At 44.7% G+C, this 23658-nt stretch overlaps 1 protein-coding gene across 2 annotated transcripts in view; it reads right to left on the bottom strand.

The window, feature by feature from the left end:
- Positions 1-6618: 6618 nt before the first annotated feature.
- The window catches only part of SPRED2 (sprouty related EVH1 domain containing 2), a 66171-nt gene continuing 49131 nt past the window's right edge, over positions 6619-23658 (bottom strand). For both annotated transcript variants that reach the window (XM_075413314.1, XM_075413315.1), the window contains exons 5-6: positions 10486-10635; positions 6619-10065 (exon numbers count right to left, since the gene is read on the bottom strand). In XM_075413314.1, coding sequence (XP_075269429.1) covers positions 9415-10065; positions 10486-10635 — 801 coding nt within the window. In that variant the 3' untranslated portion in view covers positions 6619-9414. The remainder of the gene's footprint in view (positions 10066-10485; positions 10636-23658) is intronic.

Below are 23658 nucleotides of genomic sequence, written 5' to 3'. Positions count from 1 at the left end.
TTGAAGTATCTGGTACAGGCTGCGGTTAGAGACAGGATATCAGCCTGACGAACCCAAAAGATATTTGCTTGTAGCTGAAAGTTCAGATGGTCACAAACAGCAGTTGTTCTGGTTAAAAAAAAGTATCACGCATTTGCTGTAAGTTCAAAAGCTCTCTGCTCAGCACCTGGATTTTCTGCTCTTCTGGCCACATCTTTACAACCACTTCCTTCAGGAACTGGCCATAAAATGTGCTCTGATGGTGACAGCTCTTAAAACATTATGTATGCGAGTGAGTTTGAAAACACAGTTCCTTCAGGAGTGCTTCTTCGTTACAGGGTCTTTTTCTCATGTATGTCAGTACATAGGCACCCTTTTAGCCTTTTAATCTTTGATTGGAAATTCCAGCTAATATCAGAAAGAATTGCTGCCAGCTCAAAACCCTGCAAGCTCTCAAAAAGGAGTGCAAGGTGGCTGAGGGAAAGTCCCTGTCAAATTGTCACTTTTTAAGTCAAAACTGCTTACTCCTCCTAGATACATTTTTTTCTTTTGCATGTTGGTTTGTGAAGGTCCAAGTGAATTGAAAGAACCTGGAAATTGGGAGCAGGAAAAAAGGTGATGAGCTAAGGTGCTAAGGTTAAAACCCGTGATCCTGGGGTCCCACAAAGCCCTTCCTCGGCTGTCAGCAGGATGCTCTCGCTCCTCACTCATCAATTTGTAACTTTGCAGGAGCAGAAAGCGGCTCCCATTTCAAATACAGTCTTTAAAGACAGAACTGGGGAGCTGATGCACTGTGTAGGACAAGAAATCCGTTTTTATTGACTTAGGCTGTCATTGCACCTAGTTTCCCTTAGGAGAATGGGGGCAGGAGAAGCCTATGGAAATTTCACCCAGGGAGTTGCCAGGTGAGGGGGTGCTTTGGGTGCCAAACCTTGGGATACTGGCATCCAAATCCTGCAGATTCCAGGAGACAAACCCTGGCTTCACTTAAGCATATGGGATTTTTGCTGCTGACTTCAGTAGAGTCAGGATTTTACCCCAGGGAACGCAGGAATGCAATCTCTTGTCATTGAACGGTGTGTTCTTCACCAGTTTTCTCCTACCTGATGATGGTAGGAGTCCATTTGTTAAAAGTCTAGGGAAGCACAAATGCAGCAAATAGCCTTGCATCTGTGATGGGTGCTAGAGTTTTGAAATTAAATGAATATAGTATTTTTTGCTGCCTCTCTGGCACATTACAGCCCTTTGAATCTCTCTGCAAAGACGGGGAAGTGTAAGGACTTTGCTCACCCAGCAGGCTGCTCCAGGCCTGTGGCACTTCTGGCAACACGTGGAAGGACAACTATGTCTCAGCCCTACAGCAGACGGCAGAAACCATATCTAAACTGTGCTAGTGGCATCATTGCAAAGGCTGCCTTGCTCCGGCCAAACGGTTTGCACCAAACCTCTCCATTTCAGGCAGATGAATGAATGCACAGGCTTTCCTGCTCACCAAAATGCCCATGATTTCCTCACAGCCCAGTCACCGGCCGCGGAGAAACAGAGCCACTGACCGTTCAGCACAGGCCCCTCAAGTCACAGCAAAGCAGATAACTCCTCTGAGCACAACACATCTCTCTGCTTCATCCTATTGCTATTTTGCTTTCTGGTTTGGGAGCCATCCCTTTTCTGTGGCTGTCTCAACCACTTAATGGGGTTCTGGGGTTTTCCCCAAGACGAAGACGTTCACTGAGGTCTATTCACTAAGCGAACAGAGAAATCCTGCAGCAATACCCAATACTTGGGGCCACTGCACAGAAAACCCCATTCATTGTTGCCAAGCCACCAGGGTCAGCCACACAGCTGGAGTTTTACTTGTGTATTTATTTATTTAAAGGGTAACTATTGCTTGGTTTTTCAGGTCATGTTGGTAATTTCAGATTTCTGCTCTGAAAGGATATGTGCACACACACAGATGTATATATATGTGTATATACATTTCCTGCTTGGCAGCCTGAGCCGCAGTGTTGGTCTGAACGCTCCTCTCAGAGGCACAGACCATCTGCCCTTCCTGGCAGAAATACATGGAAACTGCTCAGGGTACTTCAGCTTGAACATCAGGCCCTGTACCAATACATTACTGTGATACCGGAAGTTTCATTCTAGGTGACCCTCAAAAAAACCCCAAACTGTATTTCTACTCATGTGTCATATCTGGGACGAACTATGTATCTTGCATCTGCATTCAGTCCTAGCTTCCACTCTGTCTTTTTTAGCTGCTCTGAGTTTTCCGAAACAAATTTCTTGGGATTTGAATTTTGCAATGTTCAGACTCAAGAACAAAACCAGCAGAGCGCTGCTTCTTTTAGCTGTTCACATCAAAAAGCTCTCTGTTTTAAGTGTGTCCAGTACTTTTACAAAATGTGGTTGAAAGTTATACTTTCTAACCTGGCTTTTATCATTGTTCTCAGGAAGCTGTAAAGAGTAAGCACCTTTAAAGTGAAATCACTTGAGTTCAATAGTTCTGGAATTGAGCTTTTAAGGTTGGAAATGGCCCTCAAGGGCACAAGGACGTTAATGTTTCAAATTTTAGAAGTGTCTGAGCTTTAGTTTCTGAATCAGGTCAGAGCTAAACATAATCTGAGTACCGGAAATCTCAGATTAGAAGATAGGGTACATTTGGGAACATACCAGACTTTGTACTTCAAGACCAAGGATCTCACTGTTGGCACTACGTTCTCTATCTCTATTCTTTTTTTGGTAAGATTAAAATCTTACATCAAGAGCTTAAACAGTTAATAAGCTAACATTGGCACAACACTGAAAGAGAGAAATTGAGTGTGAAAATCAGAAAAATGCTTGCTCAAAGTGGTAAGCCTGATACTAGTCCTGTCAGTTCCCTTAAAACAGATGTTGGCCAATTCTGCAGCTCATCGTGTCACAACCTTAGAAAATGCAGAAACCAAAATGTCAGTTCATATTACACTGTCTATATAATTAAGAATAATTAAGAATTCTAGATAAGAATTAAGTTTAAGGCTGTGTATGACTTTATAACATCTTAGCCATCCCAAACTGTACGTTAATTCTAGCTCCCTCATGCAATGATACGTATTCTTAAGATCAGTGACTCCTTAGGTCATTACACAACTTGTATTAAGTCTGGAAATGACTTGTACTCTCCTTGCCACCTCAGCCTACGCATCAGTGCACAGAGCTGTGATTGCGCACACAAAGAGCTGGGGTGTGTTACAGTTCTCAGACACATTTCTCCTTACAACCACCCAGAGTGCTGCTGTGAGATCCTGTCTCACATGACGTTAGGCAGCAGGCTTGAAATCCAGCAGAAGCCAAACCGAAGTCTGTTAACTCTTCCTAAATGAATTTCCAACTGGGGAATGGGGGAATGAGATGAATGGCATCAGATGGTTGCACATGAGTGCAGGAAAGCAACTAAAAGTATTTGTAAAGATCTAAGTACACCACCCCAAAAATACACACATACTTTCCACCATTTAAATATCTTGTCTCTGGGTGGAAGCCAAACATTTTTCTATTTATTTCCATGTATGCCACCACGATACGAAGGAATTTCATTGCCTAATTCAAAATGTTAACAGAATACCAGAAGGCTGAACATCCTAGAATAGGACACAGTGTTAGGAGGATGTTAATTCATCTAGCATCGTGTGCTGAAGAAAGGAGAGCGTTTCTGGTTGCTAGTGCTGCAAGCTCGCTCTCAAAGGATTTGTGAAAAAGGCTGAATTTGCTCTGTATAGGAAGCTAAGTTCTGCCTTCGATAAGCATTGCAAACATGCAATGATACCTCTTGTTTCCAGGCATCCTGACGGCTACTTCCGATTTGCATTTCTAAGTGGAATTACCAGAGAAATGAGATTTACAAATTCCTTCCTGATTGGACCGACTGGTTTGGTTTGTGCTCCATGCAGCAAGGCTCCTGTAGCAGCCCAAACTTCCCAGATAATCTTCAGACAGAGTGACAGGACAGCAGACCTTTGATGAAGATGGTGGTGGACTTGTGCTTAGGATACTTGTGCCACAAATTCCCCACGTGACATCACCTAAGTCATTCAAACTCTCGGACTTGCTCATTTTCACAACAGGGATAGTTCAGATTTGCCTATTTAAACTACAGCTCTCTGAGCAGAGTGAGAAAAACTTTTTTTTACTGAGTGACTAAAGGAGGCCAGGTGAACCCTCCTCATGCAAAAATTCTGTCCCTTGAAGGCAATGCTGGGCAGCTGCAGTCACTCCTAAGAAATGGTTTAGCAGGCATGGTGGTGTTGGGCTGACGGTTGGACTTGATGATCTTTGAGGTCTTTTCCAACCTTAATGATTCTATGATTCTATGCTTGACACTGCTAATGTGGTGCCTTGCAAGAAAACAGAGCTGTTGTAGCTGGAGAGACCCACACTGCTTATATGTTGCAGTTGCCCTCCATTCCTCCTGCAATTCCTGACCTGATACTGCTTTTATGCAGAAAGTTTTTTGGAAGTACTTGCAGGTTTCCTGAGTAAGCACAGGCAAGAAATTCCTCTCCTTGCCCTCTGTCTTTTCAGTTTCACAGGCTACAAGGAGAAATGTTCGCATAGGTGGGACTGCTGTGATAACATATTTGCCTGAACCCAAGGATGCCTCCCTAGGAGCAAGGCCTGCGGGTGAACTGGGTCGGCACTTCTCCTGCTGCCAAAGTAGGGAAAGGAGAGGCCGGGAGAGCCATTCTGACCCAGGCGATGGCAGCAGCACATCTGATGTTAAGTCTCTTGCTATAAAATGGCAAGCTGCATTTATCAGCACCTAAAACTCAGCCTGGGTGAAAGCACATTATTCTAAAATGCTATTTGTATTATGTTTACAGTGAAACAGATTTTTTTTTAAAGCCATAAAATATTCAACCTTGTTTCATATGGTTGCAAGAGTACAAAATCTGTGTCCTCTCCAAACTTGGCCTCCTTAATTGCATCTTGCCAAGAGAACAGTACCTGTCCCAGATGATCAGCAGCAGTAGGCCTGGGACGTCCGCATCGACTAGGGTGCAGAAGGCTGATTGCCTTTCATGCTGCCTTGTATCTGCTGGTGTTTGCATTTCTCATGGATCCAGGGTCCAAACGTACCATTTACTGGTTCAGTTTAGAAATCTCCAGGCATAAACAACCCTTGTGATTCACAGATGAAAGGAAGAAGACATTGTAGGCTGCAAGAAGATATATGGCTTAGCCAGGCCTTCTGCGGGAGAAGCAGAATTGAAATGGCCAGGGAACAGCACGGAAGTCTTCCTGCCATAATTAGTCAAGAGAGTATGATGAACCAAAAGCAACAGGCCATTGGAGTCCCTTTGCCCTCGGCTTAGCTGCAGATGGAGCCAACACCAATGCAGACCAAAGTATTTTGTCTGCACCAAGAGTCCTCCTGAAGCCACCACCTCACTCACAGTGCATTTGCTTCTCATGAGGCCTGCAAAGTCTTTCAAAAAAAAAAAATCGTAACAAATACACACTCGTACCATAAACAGACATCTATGTTTATACGAGCACATAGTATTTCCAGAAATACATGAATACAAATATAAATCAATAGAAAGCCAACATGGACTCAGGATCTCAGCAAAGCTGTGACAAATTAAACCATGGAGGTTATTTATGCAACTGGCGCGTCACCTCGTGTGCCGGGTGGGTGGCAGCCGATGCAGAGCACTGCCTTTGCAGTGAGCAACGCTTTCATCCAAGAAGGACGTGTACAGTTTGGCTCTACGTGTGCTCTTCGCCTCCCCTCTTACACGCCCCTCAATGTTGTGTTATTACCTTGGTTGTGTTATCACTTACCTGCAGAAAAATAAAACTGGGCTTTTCAGGAGTGTATAGTGTTGGCCTGAGTAGCGCCCACTGGAAATAACTGTAAAAATTCAGATATACTCACTGTTTTTCCTCTGGTTTCCTCAGTCGATCGGCCACAGCCTGGTGTCCTTTTTAACTGGGTTATTCCTCTTCCATCTTCCATGTTAAACCTCTCCGAGTGGGGATGGCAGTGCCAGCTGCCGCAGGCATCTCTCCTCAGTGGTGGCAGCTGGCCAGCCCTGCAAACTCCCAGCGCGCGGCCTCAAAAAGCAAGTGGCCCTCGCTCGGCAGCCATGTCTGCCCGCCTCACTCTCTGCTCTCCCCTCTTCTTTGGGGCTGCTCTGCTTGGGTGAAACAAGGTAAAAGAAAAATGACCCCGTGGCTTATTTAGCCCAGCCCAAAGCAGCGCATGGGATTAAGGTCTAGGGAGAAGGGAGAGCAGGAGGGGCATCCTGGCCGCTGTCATGGCCACCAGGGCCTCCTGGGGCGCCGACCCACCAGGCCTGGCCGTCCCGGGGGCATCATCCCCCAAAACACATGAAACATCTGAAAACCACCTAAAAAACACTGGAAAAAACATCTGCCTTCATGCTCCCCACAGCATTTGGGTGAGGATGGCTGTGCCCAAGGCCAGCAGCATTCGTCACTGAAAAAAATCCATTGATTTTCCCTCATAAACCCTGACGTCTTGGGAAGGTGGCTCCAGCGATGGCCCGGTGTTTCCCAGCACATTTTCATTTTGAACTCATTTTCCAGTCAGCCAAATAACAATAAACGGTGTCATTTTGATATGATGTATTTGTATTTACATGGTACATTTTAAAGCAATAGCTACACTGATCATACATATTAGAAACAATAAAAAAAGAAGTTAAGAACTAAAATGTACATCATACACTTGTATATATATTTTTTTTTACACAGAGGTAAAAAGGCTTATAAAAATCAATACAACAGGGTTTTAACTTTTAGTATATAGATACAATAATGATGAGGCTTCAGGCACTTTAATTTGTTAACGTGAGCGATAGCTTGGAAAAAAACAAACAAAAAACCTTTCTACAACAGAAAAAAAAAATTGGTTAATGTTTTGTTACCACAGATACAAAAATAAAATCTGAGTAATTTCTCTCAAATGATTGATGTCAGTATTGCAAAGCTGACTGGGAGAACGCTACACACTGTTCAGCAGCAGTGTGGAAATTAAGGAGAAATATTTACAAAAAAACACCCATTTCTATCATTGTGCCCTTACACCACTGCCTTCACAAACCAAATAACACACGCAGCAAAATCTACAAGTATTACAAAAACTCAAGAGAAGAGGGAGGAAGGAAGAGGGGAAGAAAAAAAATAAAAAAAAAAAGAGGGATTTTTTTTAAAAAAACTTTTATTTCCAGACATACAGAAAGGCTTGGAGTATGTCTACTTTACTTAAATAAATAGGGACACTTCAAGACCAGACAAAAATCTGTAAGATCTTTTTGTAGTGTTGTGCTTTATAGAGAGAAGATCTTACAGATGTTTGTTTTCATGAAACAACTTTGAAAACAGAAATAAAAGGAAAAGGTTGTTCCAATAACTTTTTTTTTTTGAGGCTGGCTTGATGTTTACTAGACACCATTGAGAGATTTGTCAACTGCTATTAGGCACAAAATATTTATATTTCATTCAGCAAATCCAGACACATCACCCAGAGTGTAACACTCCATCCCTTTTCCACTATCATTCTTTTTTTTTCCCCAACTGAAAAAATCCCCAGCAACTGCTACGAATTAAGCCTATCAAACTCTATACTGTATAAGCACATTGCATACTTAATTCATGGTTGACTAAAAAGCTGTGATTAACTCTCAGAGGAACCGTTGGGACATTCCACCAAGAAAGAATGGCAAGCGTTCCTTTTACATTTGGCAAATTAATAATAAAAAAAAAAATTCCTCTCTTTTAAGACTGATGTCAATGTGCAATAGAGGGAGGGAAAGGACATGCGCCCACTGGCAATTTACTGCAGAAAGAAATTATGGCAGGAACAGCAGTGCCAGCTTTGACAAGCCAATCCCTAGCTGCCTCAAAGTATTCAGATTGTACTATGCTAGTTAGAGCTCACTGCACTAAATCATTTTTTTTTTATTTTTAATAAAAATTATTTGGCTATTCCTTGTAATATATTAGAAAAATACTCTTTTTCCAAGCTAATTACAAGCCTTGTACACAAGACAACATGACATTTAAAAAAAAATTAAAGTAATCTTATCTTGCTGTATGCACCTTACGTATCCACCTGATAAATCTGGGTGGTGAACTGGGGAGGGGAAAGCCAGGGAGACGCTTCGGTCTGGCTCCTGCAAAGACTCACACGCTTCATCCTACCCACAGACTCACGGAAACGCCGGTTGCACGCGCAATACGTCCGTCGAGACATGTGTAAGCATCTGGAGGATTGGGACCGCAGGTCAGGAAATGGAAGTGGTGGTTAACATCCTGGCTTCTGATTTGAAATACTTGTTTAGAATGCTAAATGTAGTTTCTACTGTGGACACGTTATGTTCTCACGCTCATGTATTATACAGAAAACAAACAAACAAATACGATTATCCATATGATCCACCACTTAATGCAGCATTTCCCCAGAATTGCCATAATAGTGCTTTTGGTGTTGCATTGTTAGTAATTCTTTGCATAACAACAATTTTCCTCATCTGGAACCTTAGTGTTTTATTCACAGATCATTACATGGCTAGCTAATGAAGAAGTTCCCTTCTTTTGGGCAAAACTCCGAAAACACAGTTTTATTTTTCCAATGTTATTTAGGGAAAAAAGAAAACCCTAAAATTTAAGTTTCCCTTTCAAGTAGTGGTCTGAAATGATTACAGGTAAGGAGAACTACCAGATTCTCAATGGTTATGTGACTATGGTAACTGAGCCTTGCTTTCTGTTCACAGAGCTTTACAAACAGAGAAATAATTTAAGATGTTTGCTGAAGGAAATGACGATGGACTCTAGAAGAGAAATTGCAGCTTAGAATGCTATTTTGGCTTTGGAAAACAGAACAAAAAACCCAAAGAAAACCAGTGACAGAAATACTGTGTTGTGGTACAAGTTTGTTACTAGCACACCTTCTATACACACACAAGAACTTGACGGCAAGTTAAAATATTTTCCAAGTGAGATTTCATTCACTCCACCACCCCGTTTCTAGAAATGCCAAAGCTTGCCAACACGCTGATGGTACCGCACAAGCGGAGGCAAGACGGACACAACCTGGAGATGTTCTACAATCCACCACCATTTAAAGCAGTTCTTTTCTCAAACTCATTTTAACTGAAAAAAAAAATATATAAACATGTACAAGACAGTCTGTTTTGATTACAGATTAATAATACAAAAGTCTATGCTGTAGGTTAGTTAGTTAGAACACTTGATGAGCAAATCAATGCAGTGTGAGCCCCAGACGACCAAATGTAAAGTGATCCGAACTGGTGGTTTCTGGATGCTGTCGGGCACAGTGGCTGCATCAAAATGAGTGATCTCAATGCTCCGAAACCAACGTGTTCCTTGAACTACAGGAAAAACGTAACACTTTGAATGCATCTGTAGTCATCCAGCAGCTTTGTGTTTTCCACCACAGCACCTGCACATGACCCCACAGTGGTAACAAGCCCGAAGCGGCAAGTAACAGCACATACATGGAGCAATGAACGACAAGGCGATAAGGGCCATCCACCGGAGGCAAAACATTTCATCACTGGTGTCGCATGAGCAAGGATCTGTATAGTCTCCTTCTGGATCGGACATACAGTGATAGAGCATAGTGTCTGCACACCACATACAGCTCACTCGATGGATGCAAGTCTTGACGCGGTCTGGAGCATCCTGGCATTGACCCCGTTTGTTCTCCTCGTGGTTGAACATGTCTCTGCAGTACACGCACCGCGACCTCTCACCATCTTCCTTCCGCCTGGGCTTGAACTTGACAGGTTGAGTCTTTATCACAGCACCCTTGAAATCTTCACCCAGGTCAAAGTCCGAGTTGTCTACGTAAGGATAAGTGTATTCATGTTTTGAGGCCTCGCTTTTGGCAAAACGTACGTAGGAGTCCATGTCATCAGGATCAAAGTTCTTCCCTCGCGCTGGGGCATGGCGGTAGTCCTCATATCCAGTCATCCAAATCTTTTCCCGAGGATTGATGCGCACTATCTCCTCGTCATCGTCGGGAAAGTTGACGTGCCGGTAGGATCGCGGTACTGACTGTGGAAGCAGAAATGGAGATGAAGAGGGAGAAAAGATAAATAAGCTCACTTTGCTATCAGCAATCACTGTCTCCTTGCTTAGTGAAAAGCCGTTGTTTAAGAATTTCGTCTTTCCTTCTTTGTACGCCCTTCACTGTGACCCATCACAGAGTTTCAGCCTTTGGCTCAGGAATGAGGACAGCTGTCACAGACCTACAATGCTCTGTGTGCGCATGGTGCAACGTAACGTATTAAATCACAGTGTAACGCCCCCCTTCTTTTTTTGATAATTGGAAGCCATTTAAAGCTAACTGAGAAGGAAAGGGGGGAAAAGGGGGGGTGGGGTGGTTCTCTCAGGGATGCAGGGGGAAAACCAAACATCAGTCTTGGCTATGGCAGACACAGCCCTTTAGGTGGCAACACTGGGAAGAAACCTTACTTGTTCTAGATGGTAGTGGTCAGAGCTATAATGGTCGTGAAGGTGTCCACGAGTGCAAATTCTTCGATGTTCGCAGGATCCAGGAGAAGCCAGAGTTCGCACAGGCTGTTCCCTTTTTTGAGAGGAGTTAGAGGAGCTATCTGTAGCATTCTGTTTTAAATGGAAAGGGGGAGGGGGGAAATCGTCATACATTCAGCTGTTACTGCATGCGGTATTAAAAGAGATGTTTTGCCACTCACTGACTTTGCACACACCTGCAATATTGGCAACACCTGACAGCAGGCAGCTTAGTAAGATTTCACCTAAAACACTTGGAAGAGGCAGATCTGTTGCCAGGCCATAAAAGCTGTCTCCACACACATGGAAAAATAGTATGCCATAGCCTACCCGTGACATATTCACCAACACCACTTGTGTTCGCTTGGCATGTTATTTGTTATACTAGGCACTGTGGGATGATGAGTGGTGACGCTAGAAGCTACCTCTGAAGAGCAAAGTTAAACTCTGTGAATTGACGCAGTCATGTAAGTTCTGTGGGCAGACTCAGACAGAACATCTGTGTGCCTGGGCTGTACCCCACTAGTTACCCAGGCTACAAAAATACTGGCAATTCTATTAACCCACACGTGTCCCATGAAGCCAAAAACTCCTCTACACGTTCTTCTCCACTCACCAAATTCCAGTTCATCACAGGCTACTTGAATAATGAGCCTTCCTTTAAAAAATTTAGGTTGTTTTTTTCTTGTTTTGTCACTAATCTCTAATGTGCAAGGAATGTCACTTGCATTTTTGCATATTCCTGGCTCACGGTGAGGACTTTCTTTGGGTTAATTAGTTACATCATTACACAACAATGATCATGAAAGGGTGAAATATCACGCAACATCACGCTGTTGCCAATACCCGCAGCTTCTTAATATACGTATTTCTCCTCCTGGAGAAATACACAGTGGGGTACCAGTCTTAGCCATCCTCTCTCCATAGCCCTGCCTTGGTTAAAACAATTTCCATACAATATCTAGACATTCAGCATTTTGCCCATTAATTCTTTTCATAGATTGATTGGGCTTTTTTGTATTACCATGAGTATCAGAAGACAGCTGTTAAATGCACTAACAGATCAGGAGCAGGAAAAGAGCCTCCACGCACAATGATCAGAAGAACTGTAACATTGCACGTGCCTAAAATATTGGTGCTTTGAAGTAAGAAAAATCTCCACCCCTCCCCAACCAACAAGCTGTGCTGCGGCTACGATGAGTCCAAGGGAAAGGTTTCCATTTGCCACAACAGTTAGCTACAGACACAACCTCAAGAGCAGAGAAAAGTCGCATCATCAGTGGGAGAAGACTGGTTTTACCTGAAAAACCTTCTCTCCTTGTCAAGAATGCACTATCTAAATATTATTTTCCAATGAATTGCACTAGACACATGTCTCCTACTCCAAGAATACAAGAACGCTCATTGTAGACACTTGTTTATTCTGAAAACAACGCTCTGCAAGACTGTCTAAAGGTGAGCACACCTTAAAGCATTACAACACAAACCAGATGTTGATCCTCTGTAACCGGTACAGCACTTAAGAGCACTGAACTCCCAGCTTCGCTGAAAGCAAATATACAGATCTGTTTGCAGTGTGATGTAAAGCCAGGCTGGGTTATCTGAGAGGTACAACAAGCAGGATGAGTTCTGAATGGCTGACCCACCCGTTAGGAACAGACTTTTAATGTATGTGTTTGTTTTGGTTGGATTTTTTTAAACAAGTATCTAGAAGCAGAACAACTCTTAAGATAGTTAACACCACCTGAAAAATGTAACTGCACTGATATTCTGGCTTTTTAAGAAGTGGCTTCATCAGCCCAGTCTTCATAACTTATTAGACAAAGGCACTTCAAATCTGGGGTCTAAACCCATCAAGGCTAATTCTTGTGCCTATAACTTTAGGTCCTACAATGTCTAGCACATTTCGGGGACATTTCAAAACAAAATGAGCAGCTTCTACAAGCAAGTACTTCATAACAACATTAAGCTTCCAACCTATATGGAACAACTGAGCAGAGTTAGGATTTAGTTATAACAGCCGCCTCATACGAGCACCTTTTTGCAGTGCTGTAAGCGGTGCAGACCCAGATGCCGAGCTGCAATTTAAGCTTCTTAGAACAACAACAGAAAGGCACACACCCCATAGTCTGGGCAGCCTCAGCCTGCAGCGTGCTCTCAAAGTTAAACTTTGACTGGCACGAACCAAAAGGGAGGCAGGGCCTTAACACGGTGCCGTGCCAGCCAGCAGGACCCTTCACCTTCACAGGACCCACGGCCGAGCCCTGCTGGGACAAGCCTTTTGTGGATACGCTCCGAAAACATCTTGGGTGCTCCTGGTCAAAATAACAAAGCTTGGGAAAATCACCCAGCTGGAGGGGGGTTGCACATAGTGGCCTGCAACCCCCTCACCATCCTAGATGAAAATAAAAATCCCAAAGTGGATGTAAGTGCCAGATAATCCCAGCGGGGCAGCTGGGAGCTATAACCAGCCCTCCAAGCAGCGCCTTATCTGCTGCCTCTCAGGGAAGGCAGTATTTCTGTAACAGGCAATTGGAAAAGAAGCTGTAGTGATTTTTATCTTGCCCGATCCTTATCTACCCTTGCTTTCCTCCACACCTTGTTCTCCTTCAGACCTGGCAGGGCAACCGAGCCTCTTCGCATGTGTTGACATGGCTACAAAACCTGTTTGCAGCATACCACAGAGGCTGCAGCTCTGGCCTCCGCTTTCACCTTATTAAAAATTGCTGCATTTCCACGTTCAATGTCCTCAGATTAGAGGGGCAGTCTGCCAACACAAACACTTACTCTAAGCGCCCAGAAAGGGAGAAAGCAAGCTATCCAAGACTAGGTCTCTGCTCACTTGTCCATATAAAAGTTCACGCTGCCTCTTGGTTGGTGATGCTGAAGGCAACTAACTGGTGGACAAGCACAGCGTCTGCAGGGTTACCATTGGCTGGGACAAGCACTATCGCTTTCCAGTAGGGTCCTTCATCAAGGCTTCAAACTTCTGTAGGAGAAGAGAAGGCTCTCAACACAGGAACAAATGGTCTGAAGATTGAGAAAAAGCGGTAGGAAATACTGCCCCCCCCTCCCCCAAGCAGAAGGTCACCAATGAACCCTACATGTCTATACCTTTGCTGGTGAGCATACTCATCAATGACCTGAAGAGGAGGTGAACAGCAAGATGACAGTTTTCTGATGCAACTTCACTATTCAAGAGGGTAAAAATGAAAGCTGACCCTGAAAACTTGCTTAAGAATCTCATAATGTTGAGAGACTGGATGTTAAAAAAAAAATTATTACCTCTAAAGTGCAAAGTGACAGAAACACCTCGATGACATGTACAATGATGCACTGAGCCAGCTACGGCTGCTCAGGAAAGAGGTCTTTGGGTTAAAACACGCAGCCTTGTGACAGTGTCAGCTTGGTGGCTTAGCAACAGATGACAAAAAAAAAAAAAAGTAGTGGCAATAAAGACCATCATCAAGGCATTGCATGTTATCTGCTGTGCTTCCCCAATCTGTCTGCGGTTCTGGCCTCCCCTCCACGCTGTATCAATAAGGTAATTCCACCATGGCAAGCTCACAGAGCAATGGTCAGGACAATCAAAGACATGAGACAGCTTCTCAAGAGCAGCTGACTAAACTGCCTGGATCTCTCCAGCCTGGAAAAGAGGTGACGGAAGGGACCAAAAAGACTGGAATGGAAGAAGTAGTCTACAGAATAATGAGTCCCATGGAGAATTAATGTAGGACATAATTATTCTTCTGGTATCCTTCAGAAGAGAAGGGTGCATAGCATTCACTAGAACAGGCTCACGTAAGGTTCAGATAGAAGCAGGTACTTCTGACAGAGCCCATAGTTAAAACATGGTTCAAGAAGCCAAACGGAAACCCTCAGAAGAAAGCGACTGAGTATCAAAGACATGGTGCTCAGGCCCTCAAAAGCCTGTTGTCCTCTCAGTACCACTTCACTGGGACTGAACCTGGACTTGGTGACTGGTGAAACTCAGGCAGGTTCTCAAAGAAAAGGCACTCTCATCTTCAGCCAAGTGCCACTACAAACAAATGATGGCAAGACTGTCCGTGATGGAAGCAGGGAACAACTTCTGTCCCCCATGACAATACTGGGTCTTGGCTGGGTTTTTCTACGACCAGCAGAGCACTGAAAATTTCGGGGAGGATAGTGGGAGGGGGGAGACACGAGAGGTTTGCTGCTGGTCACCCAAATACAACACACTCAGCTACAGGAATACACCTAAAATGGATGTGGTCTCCAGAGCCAGGCTATTTCGCCCATGGAAAAACATGTCCCAAACCATCGAGCCACCGGTCTATTAGAGAAACACTGTCTTCGTCTAAAGCCTGTTGAAACCAATCCAGCTCCAGTATTTGTTTTTGAGGGGAAAGTATGGAAAACATGGCCAGTAGCCACATAAGAGAAATGAAAGTTGTTGGAACAGGGAGTCCGGTAAGAAACTCTGTTTCAACACGCCCTCAAATGCTCAACTAGAGAAATTTGTGCTGCACGTACCAGAGCTTTGCGATTGCGATGGTGGTCATGAAGTCTTGTGGTTTTGCTGCTTGGATAACAAAATCATTAATCATGACCATAGTAGTAATTTTATAGAAGCTGTGCAACCCATTTCCTTTTGCAAGTGAGCTGTACATAGCTGAGTGAGCACACGTACCGCATGTTTGATATGGCTGCTTTGAGAAACACCACCAGGGTTCTACAAGCAAATGACTGCACTGTGATCATTTTACAAAAACAAAATTGTCCCCATTTCCCCCTCAGACTTTCAGAAGTGACTCATTAAATTAAAAAACTCTAGTAATTAGTAAAGAAGATTATGTTAATCATTAACTGCAGTTTACTTCTCATTGAAATGGATTTGTTACACAAGAATGGCCAGCTAATCAGATGCCTAAGTAATATTCCGAGATAAGCGCCTGTCATAAAAACCGATGAGAAAAAGAAGGCTTCTCTTGCTCCTGAACCGGACTGATCACCTTGCCTTTAATGGCTTTACAGAATAGGTTCGCCCCGTGTGATGCAACATCCAAGGATGACTATAAAAAAGACGAAAGATTTCATCTCAAAATTATGAATAAACACAATCTGCGGCAGCTTGTCGGAAACTGGTTGCCAGAGGGAAATTATCGAGCCCTGTCACTGGTAACTTTCAGAAGTGCTCTCAGCCAGCTAAAGCATTTGCAAGCTTGCTGTCAAAAATAATTGTGGGTCAAGCAAGACAAGATGTTTTTTCTTCCCTCTAGGATTTTAGTGATTACATGAGGTGGAGAAGACAAGAGAGAACAGAAGGATCATGATGTTGAACAAGTAGTTTTGCAAATAATGGTCCTAAAGCAATCAAAAACCCGTGCCACCCTGACCTTTGAAAAGCACAATGCCTCTACGAGCCGACCTGCTCTCCATGGCCGCACACTGCTTTGCTCATCGCCCACCACCGTGCAAGCCCGCTCACTGCATCACCTGTATCCGAGGCAGACTGCTGACACGCAGCATGGCAATGCAAAGCTTGGTGGGAGCTCAAGGTCTCATCTTTAACAAAGCAGCCTTCTGCAACAGCCAAACCTCCTTGCAGCAGCTCCTGTGTTCGCTTTGGGAAGCCCGGAAATGTTAAAGAGGAGACCACCGCCATCTTGTCATCTAAAGACATCCCCACCACTGTCCCCAGGACGAGAAACCCATCTCTGTCACCAGTTCACAGCTTGAGGATAAGCCTGGAAAAATGACAGCCAGCAAGCTGCATCCTCCCCCCAGCTGTAGCCCAGCTACCTCCGGCTGAGACCCACGCGATGAGCTCCCCGCAGGCAGCCAGAGCCCTTTGTTTGTGTGCTCTGCCCAGGTGCGATCCCTCGGGAGCCCCGGCACAAGCCAGCTCTTCTTCGCTTGGCCCTTTTCATTCGCTGGAATAAGGGAAAACACAGCTGTGCTATCAATACGGAAACAAAAAATGATAAAGTCGACGAAACGGTACAGCAAGCGAGCAGTACTGAGCTAAGCGCCAATCTGAAGTTTATCTGCAGAGCCTCTGCTGTTTATGAACTTCACAAAGAGGAAGTCTGAGAGTTATTTCGGATGCACGGCAAAGAAACTTCCATCTTTCCAAAGAAATTAAGATAAAATACAGCCTCCCAGAACTCCCTCAGCTTAATCTTGCCAGAACAAGTTCTTCCTTTCCCCTACAGATCTGGTTTTTTTAAAGCCTAAGAAGATATAGCAATTTCGCAGAGTGTGGAAGAGCAAAAATCCTAATTTTTGCCTCAAAATGCCTTTTCCTCTCTATTAGAGAAAATTAGAAAAGGAAACAGCTGGCATTTTCCATCCACTTCTAAGTGTGCCCCGTGTACTCAGGACAGCCCACTTCTAAGGGGGCTTAGATTATTTCAGTACTAAGAAAAAGGTTCAGCGTGAAAAGCCTTCTAAGATTTGAGACTCCTGTCTCCTGAGCACAAGCTTTTCAGTTCTCATGGCATAATCAAGCCATGGAAGAAAATGCTTTCGTTAAATTTCTGTTTGTTTCCCATCACTGAAGACAAGACAGAAATTGTATTGAAGAAAATCGCTTCCACGCGTTTTTGAAACTTTGTGACACTCTCATCCACTGAGGACTGTGGAAGGAGAATCTAGTTCTGTTCCCTAACAGAGAGCCTGAAGGAAAAGCTTCATGTTACGTCATATTCCAGTACAGTTCAAAGACAAACTGGCTGTACACAACCATTACAACAAGCACGGATTCAGACTTCTCTAAACCAGAACAGGACTATAATTTCTCAAATGGTTGGACTGTTTCCTAGTCACCACTTAGACAAATACCAATATAAAGTGCAGAAAGCTACCTAGTATTACTGCTACCTTTTTTATTTTTCAGTTTTGTGTTTATAGCTTTTAGCGCCAGAAAGATGCTGGTGGCTGTACTGTCTCAAGTCAGCAAAACTTAAGGAACATTTACAAGCATTCGGTGCACAAGACCATCTCCATTAAGCTAATGCTAAACCCGATTCTGGCATCATTGGTCAGTTCTGCATGGACCACAGATGTGGCTTAAGGGCTCACTCTGAGGAGTACAAAGAATACATGAGAATCAGACACAGTTAGATGATATGGCAAACACTCAGATGTGCTACAGAGGAAACCTCAGTGAGATTTTCCTGTTTCACTACTTCCCAGTGATACAAGCCGTCAGACACACCTCTGCAAAATCAGGCATCTGAACGGGTACAAAGAGAAATGCCTGCAAAAGTCAGGAGGACTGAAGTAAGACAGTACCCCATTTTGCTGAGACTCAGCCCAGGACCAACGGCTGTGAGCAGGCCCACATATTTCTTTCTCATATGACACCCCTCGCCTTGCCCTTACTGCACCATCAGACTAGACCACTGCCTCCACGGAAGGAAAAGTCCCTGCATCAGGTACTTAGAAGGGGAAAATACCCCAAACCACAAGCCCCGGGGCTTGCTCCCCAGGCAGCACAGCAATCCCACGGTACGGAGGTGAGAGTGGGGTGGTTCTGCCTACCCACAAGCCACTCGTGTCCTCATCAATATGAAGAATCTTTCCTTACCAGGACTCCGATGTTTCCTTCTTCATTCCTGTAACTCCTCCCTGCTGCGGCCTGATTGGATTTCTCCATGCTGAGACGAGCTACATCGTTTGAAGTGGGATGTTTTTACCTAAACCTGGGAACTGTTTAAACCAGCCAATTACTTAAAACCATCTAGGGAGAAAGGCAGGCTTTTCTTTTTTGCATGAAGGGCTCTGTTAATCTGTTTATGCCTAGGAAATGACATCTCAGTGCGGACCAAGCATTGTTGGGATGATCAGCTGCTCAATATTTGTGTTCATACAGCTCTGCGAAGATTAGCAAAGCCTCCCTCCTCTAACAAGTAATATTAGCCATGTTACCACAGCTGTCCTCTGCTAAGGCCATGAGAGACGGCCACTGAGGTCCGTACCACCGTGGGGAGGTGATGGTCCCTGCTTCTCCCTCCTGCCGGTCCCATCACCTGCTCTGTGCACGTGCTTGAGTAAAGCACCACAGGAATCCAGCCCCAAATCATTTTTGTATCAACTCTCTGAACACCCGCAGAGGCTTGTGCCCTGATGGCACAGGGGGTTCTCCAGGGGAAGCGGGGAGCAGAGACGGAGGGGTCTGGAGAGGGAGGTGGGGGCCAGCTCCTCTCTGAAGTCTTCCGTCTTTGACCCACCTCTCATCAGCATACGTGCAATTAAACTGGAAAGTGCTAGCTCCTAATTTTGAAGTGCTAACAGGGAACCTCGCGCATCCAGTGCTGCTGGAAAGCCTTCCTTTCGGAAGACCGGTAGGGATGCTGGCGAATAAAGGAGCGAAGCTCAGCCGGAGTGTGTTAAACGCTGGATGTGCACAGCGGATGGCAAGAGCCTGCGCTGCTGCTGAATGCAGCCGGGAACAGATGGCTCCACATAACTCACCACTGAATCTCAGCTCTTCTACACAGACATTTCCAAGGGCGGGGGGGAAGAAAATAGGATTGGGAGGGGAAGAAAAATGCTAATGAAAATTAGATTAGCTAAACTAAAAGAATCGGTGCACCTAATCCATCATTGATGTCTTTGCTACGTACAAATTCAACACTTCAGTCTCTAAATTCAGTGGCACGCTCCTCCTATATAACACACCAGGTTACAAACAGAGGGGAAAAAACAGTTAAATACAAACTTCCCACAACACACCGATTATGATATTTTAAGAACTCAGTTAGGGGTCATTTATTCACACAGTTATGAGCATCCACGTTATTTTAGCTGGAATTCATCACCAAAATAGAATCCAACAGCTGATGCAAACTTTTAAAATACCCTCTTCACATGCACTGCAAATATGTCAGGCTCTGCTTAAAAATGCAATGGTACTTATTTACTTCTGCCTTTCCTTCTCCTTTTGCAGACAGGCCCAGAGACAGATGAACTGCTTCCTATAATCACTTCTGATTTAATTTACGTAAAATATATACGAGATACATGGCGAGCAGACCCTTAGCAAAACACATTAGGCAGGTGAGGGAAGGAAACAGGGCTATTTAGATGCAGTCGTTTATAATGCATTTCTGTGCTGGGCAGAGGTCCATTTTGTGCTCCCCGGACTCATGTAAGCTGTTGTTCACCCTCAGTTACTAACAAACATGTGCCTGGGGGCAGAGGGAACACCATCCTGCAGTATTTCGCCAGTCAGAAGGTTGTGGGTTTTTTTTTTTCTTTAAAGGGGTGAAAGGGGGAGCCTGCCACTTTAAAGCAAAGTCATTCTTGAAGCCTCATGTAAAAGCACATTTCATTGTTTAGCTTTACCAAACTCCTCCTTTTCCTTTCCAAACTCTCCAAAGAGAGAAGCCCCAAACAAAAAAACCCACACCATTTGAGAGGATGCAACCAAATTATGGTTAGATAGCAAAACTCGGGCACGCACTCCAAGCGGACCGAACTCTTCGTGTTTCGTTTTTTGTTTTCCTACTTGTTACACGAGACAACACATTCAAACCAGATTTGCCAGTGTCTAAAGCGCATGTGGAAATTACAGGTTCCCTCACAAAGAGCAGAGCAACATCGTCATTTGCCCCGTGGTTCCGAATCTGCCCCCTTCGTATCAGCACCAAGACAGACGCTCCAGCTCAGCACCGGGAGCCAAATGCTTTCCCCCCTCTAAATCATGCAGAGACCCTGGGATGCTGGGGCCGAGCACGGCTCTGCCTGCTCGTTCCACACCCGCATCCCTCCAGCCTCACCAGCGCCGCTGGGTTATGTGCCAGGCGGCCATTCCCTAATCCCTTCTGCCGCGGTGCGGGAAGTTGTCAATCATCGCCCTGTCCCTCGGCCAAGGCTGCCTGTTTCCAACTGTGTCCACACCGCGTGTGGGGGCCACTCTGCCTGTCACCTTCAGAGGCGGTACCCAGGGCCGGGCGAGACATGCCGAATCCGGCTGGTCTTCCCGGTGCCTCCTACCACAAGCGCCCCGGGACAAAGCGTTTTGTTTGACCACAGCAGCAGGAGAGACTGCAGCTTACAAACACAGCTGCTTGCTGAAAGCGACTTCCTTAGGCTGTATATTAAAATAATAGAAAAGGCCATTTTCTGCCTTTGCAAAATTTTCAAGCACCTCGCATCTGAAAAAGGACATTACACTTCAAAGGCTAAGTGCACAGCCCAGATTAAAGGAGGAACCTAATGGAAAACTATAGCAGTATCAACTATGTATTTTCAAGGTAAGAGCACAACATTTGGCCGTAACACACCCCCATCGACACCGCCTCAGCTATCCTGTCATCTCCTTCTTGTCTCAATCAAAGGATGGATTTGGCAGTGGCAACATGAAGGAGGAAAATGCCATAAATACTAAGCCAGGCTCCGCCACAACAAGAACCACCTCACTTGTACCACTGGCACCGCCACAAGCACAGCAAGTGTCTGCAGTGAAGCTGTCTTGCAGAAGGTGGTGTATCCACACCTGGGGGTACATGACGAATTTCAGACAGCATGATGAATATTAGCAGGGTGCCTGAGGTTTTTCGCTGCCCTCTTAGTCGATCGCTCTTACAGCTTCCCTTGAGCCAGCACTTCTGCTTCTCCAGCCCTACAGCGAGCTGGCTCGAGGAGCTAAACCACTGGAAAACTATTCACTTTCTTTTATAGGACTCGTTTTTGGTTCACTTCCCCAGGCTGGCTAAGCGCAGGGTCAGCCATGCTGGTAAAAGGGGGACAGCAGGAGCCCCTCTCCGCTCCGCTGGCTCTCAACAGCGCCGAGGCTGAGGATGCATCAGTCAAGTCACATCCCTCGGCTGTAGTTTCAGACACGGCGCTAAAATAACCCCTGCAACTCCATTCCTGCTCCCTCACGCTGGCTCTGTTCTTGGCATGGCTGGACTGCAAAAGCAAGGTGGGGGGAACAGAGCTGGCGGGAAGTAATTTACTTTTCACAGGCGTCTTGCCTCAAATCAGGTCCCCCTTACATAATGCTGAAGAAATGCCTGGGGAACCACAGCTGAACAAAAGCAAGGCCAAAACGAGAAGGCCACAAATCCAGCCCGTGAAGCTCCATTGACAAGCTGAGGTACGCAAAACTGCTGCACTGCAAACACAGAAAAGACAAGCCATACTTGCAAACGCTCCTCCGGGCTGAGGGCAAGGGATCAGAGCTATGCAAGGGAAACAGCAAGGGCCACAGTGACTGCTTTCGGAGAGGACCAGCAAAGCCCACCTTCAGCAAGGGGCTCCAGGGATGGCTTTGTCAGCAGCCAGCAATTCAGGCTCCAACTCTGGACACTCACCCCCCTGCAGCCCCTCCTTTATCTGGGCTGCTGCTGTTGCCTGCAGGGCCATGCACTAAGTCCAACTAGTAAGCTGCTCCAGGTTGAAAACTAATCCTTTAAAAAATGTAAAAAAAGAAAAAAAGTATCTTCCCCCTCCATTTTACTGTGTGTTAAGAAACAGCAATTTCATCCTGGCTATGTTTTGTTTCTGACACGTTTGTGCCTTAAGCACATAAATGCACTAAAGCATTCAGCTCCAGATGAATTAAAAGCGAACATGCTCATAAACAGCTTCACACTTTAACTCATCACATAGTTTAAGTACATTATTACACAGTCAAATTGTTTTTTTGGAAGACAAACACACAGCTAGCTGATTGCAAGTGTGAAATGGTGCTACAACACACTCAGATCATTAATTCATCAGCTAGAAACTGCAGCTAGGAAGGCACCAGTCAATTCACCTTTGGACAAGGAATCCTACAGGCATGTTTGCTGGTGACTCTTCTTATCCCAAAGCCTCAGGTGACTGCACATTACAAGAAAACAGGTGTTCAGTAATCTGAAGAGTACTGAAATAAATGCAAGTCTGGTTATACATAATAAAATAATTAATAGAGTATAAAACCGAAAGAGCTGGCACACTAAAATATGCCACCACATCATAATTTTAGCATAGCAGAAGGGGAAAGTGGGTATTAAAAAAAGGAAAGCAACAAAAAAAAACCTGACAAAAATCTCCTTTGAACTGCTGGGGCAAAAAAAGCCACTACTTAACTGGTACACAAATTACAACACTTCCAAGTTCTGGTGAGATACAGCTACAAGAAACTTTCATCACAGCAGAAGATCAAATTTCAGTTTCCTGCAGGATACATCCCAATCCCAGTGCAGGACCAACTGTGTTTGTATGTGAGAACGGTACAGAGCCAGAAAATACACTACAAAAATGGTCTTGAGAGGAAGAATTGTGACTGGAGACACTGCTTACCCTCGGCAAAGTAGCTTAACACATTGCAGTCACTGCTATGATTAGCTACATAAAAAACACATTACAGCAGAACTTGGAATATCTGATAGGAGTACAGATATTTTCTGCTTTTGTTATACAGATATTTTCTGCTATTTGTTACTGAACAACAGATGCTCCTCGCCTTGTCTTCGCACAGCTACCCCAAACACCCCAAGCTCTTGGGAGGGTGATGCTCGTAGGAAAGGACTGCTTCCTGCATTTGGGCTGCTAACGCGGAAAACAACAACAACAAAAAAATCACATCCTTTCTCTCAGGTCTGGTTTTGTGACAGCAAACACTTTTCTGCCTCCTCCACAAAGTGCACGCAGGCGCCGGTGACCAACCGAATTTCCGACCACATTCCCCTCACCTCCCCGCCAGCACTGTGGTGACTGCTGGACCCTCTGGAAGTGCTGCAGCACTGGCTGGGTGATCCTGTCCTTGTCAGGGACTCGGCAGTGTGAAGATCATGTGTGGTAAAACAACCAGACTGATAGTTTGGTTTAAAAAAGGAAAAAAAAAAAAAAAAAAGGTTTTATTGTTTTAAAACCTTAAACCAAAATAGTGCCAAAGCAACTGAAGTTCAGTGCATTTGGGAATTGTGTTAAACTGCATATTCCTGATCTCTAGCAAGAAAAGCCTGCTTTACCCACCACAGACTGACCCAAAAGCAAAAAATGATATGATAAATACAATAAAGAAATACATAAGCTGTGCAAGACCTCTACTTCCCCCTCCTTTCTTTTAAAGAAAGCAAACAAAGCTTCAAATCTACTCCACAGTTCTGTCTCCTATCCGTTTCCCTTAGCTCTTCA

The sequence above is a fragment of the Opisthocomus hoazin genome, chromosome 2 (genome assembly GCF_030867145.1).
Source record: "Opisthocomus hoazin isolate bOpiHoa1 chromosome 2, bOpiHoa1.hap1, whole genome shotgun sequence".
In the NCBI taxonomy this organism is placed as follows: Eukaryota; Metazoa; Chordata; class Aves; order Opisthocomiformes; family Opisthocomidae; genus Opisthocomus; species Opisthocomus hoazin.
This window is presented reverse-complemented; position numbering and strand designations above follow the sequence as displayed.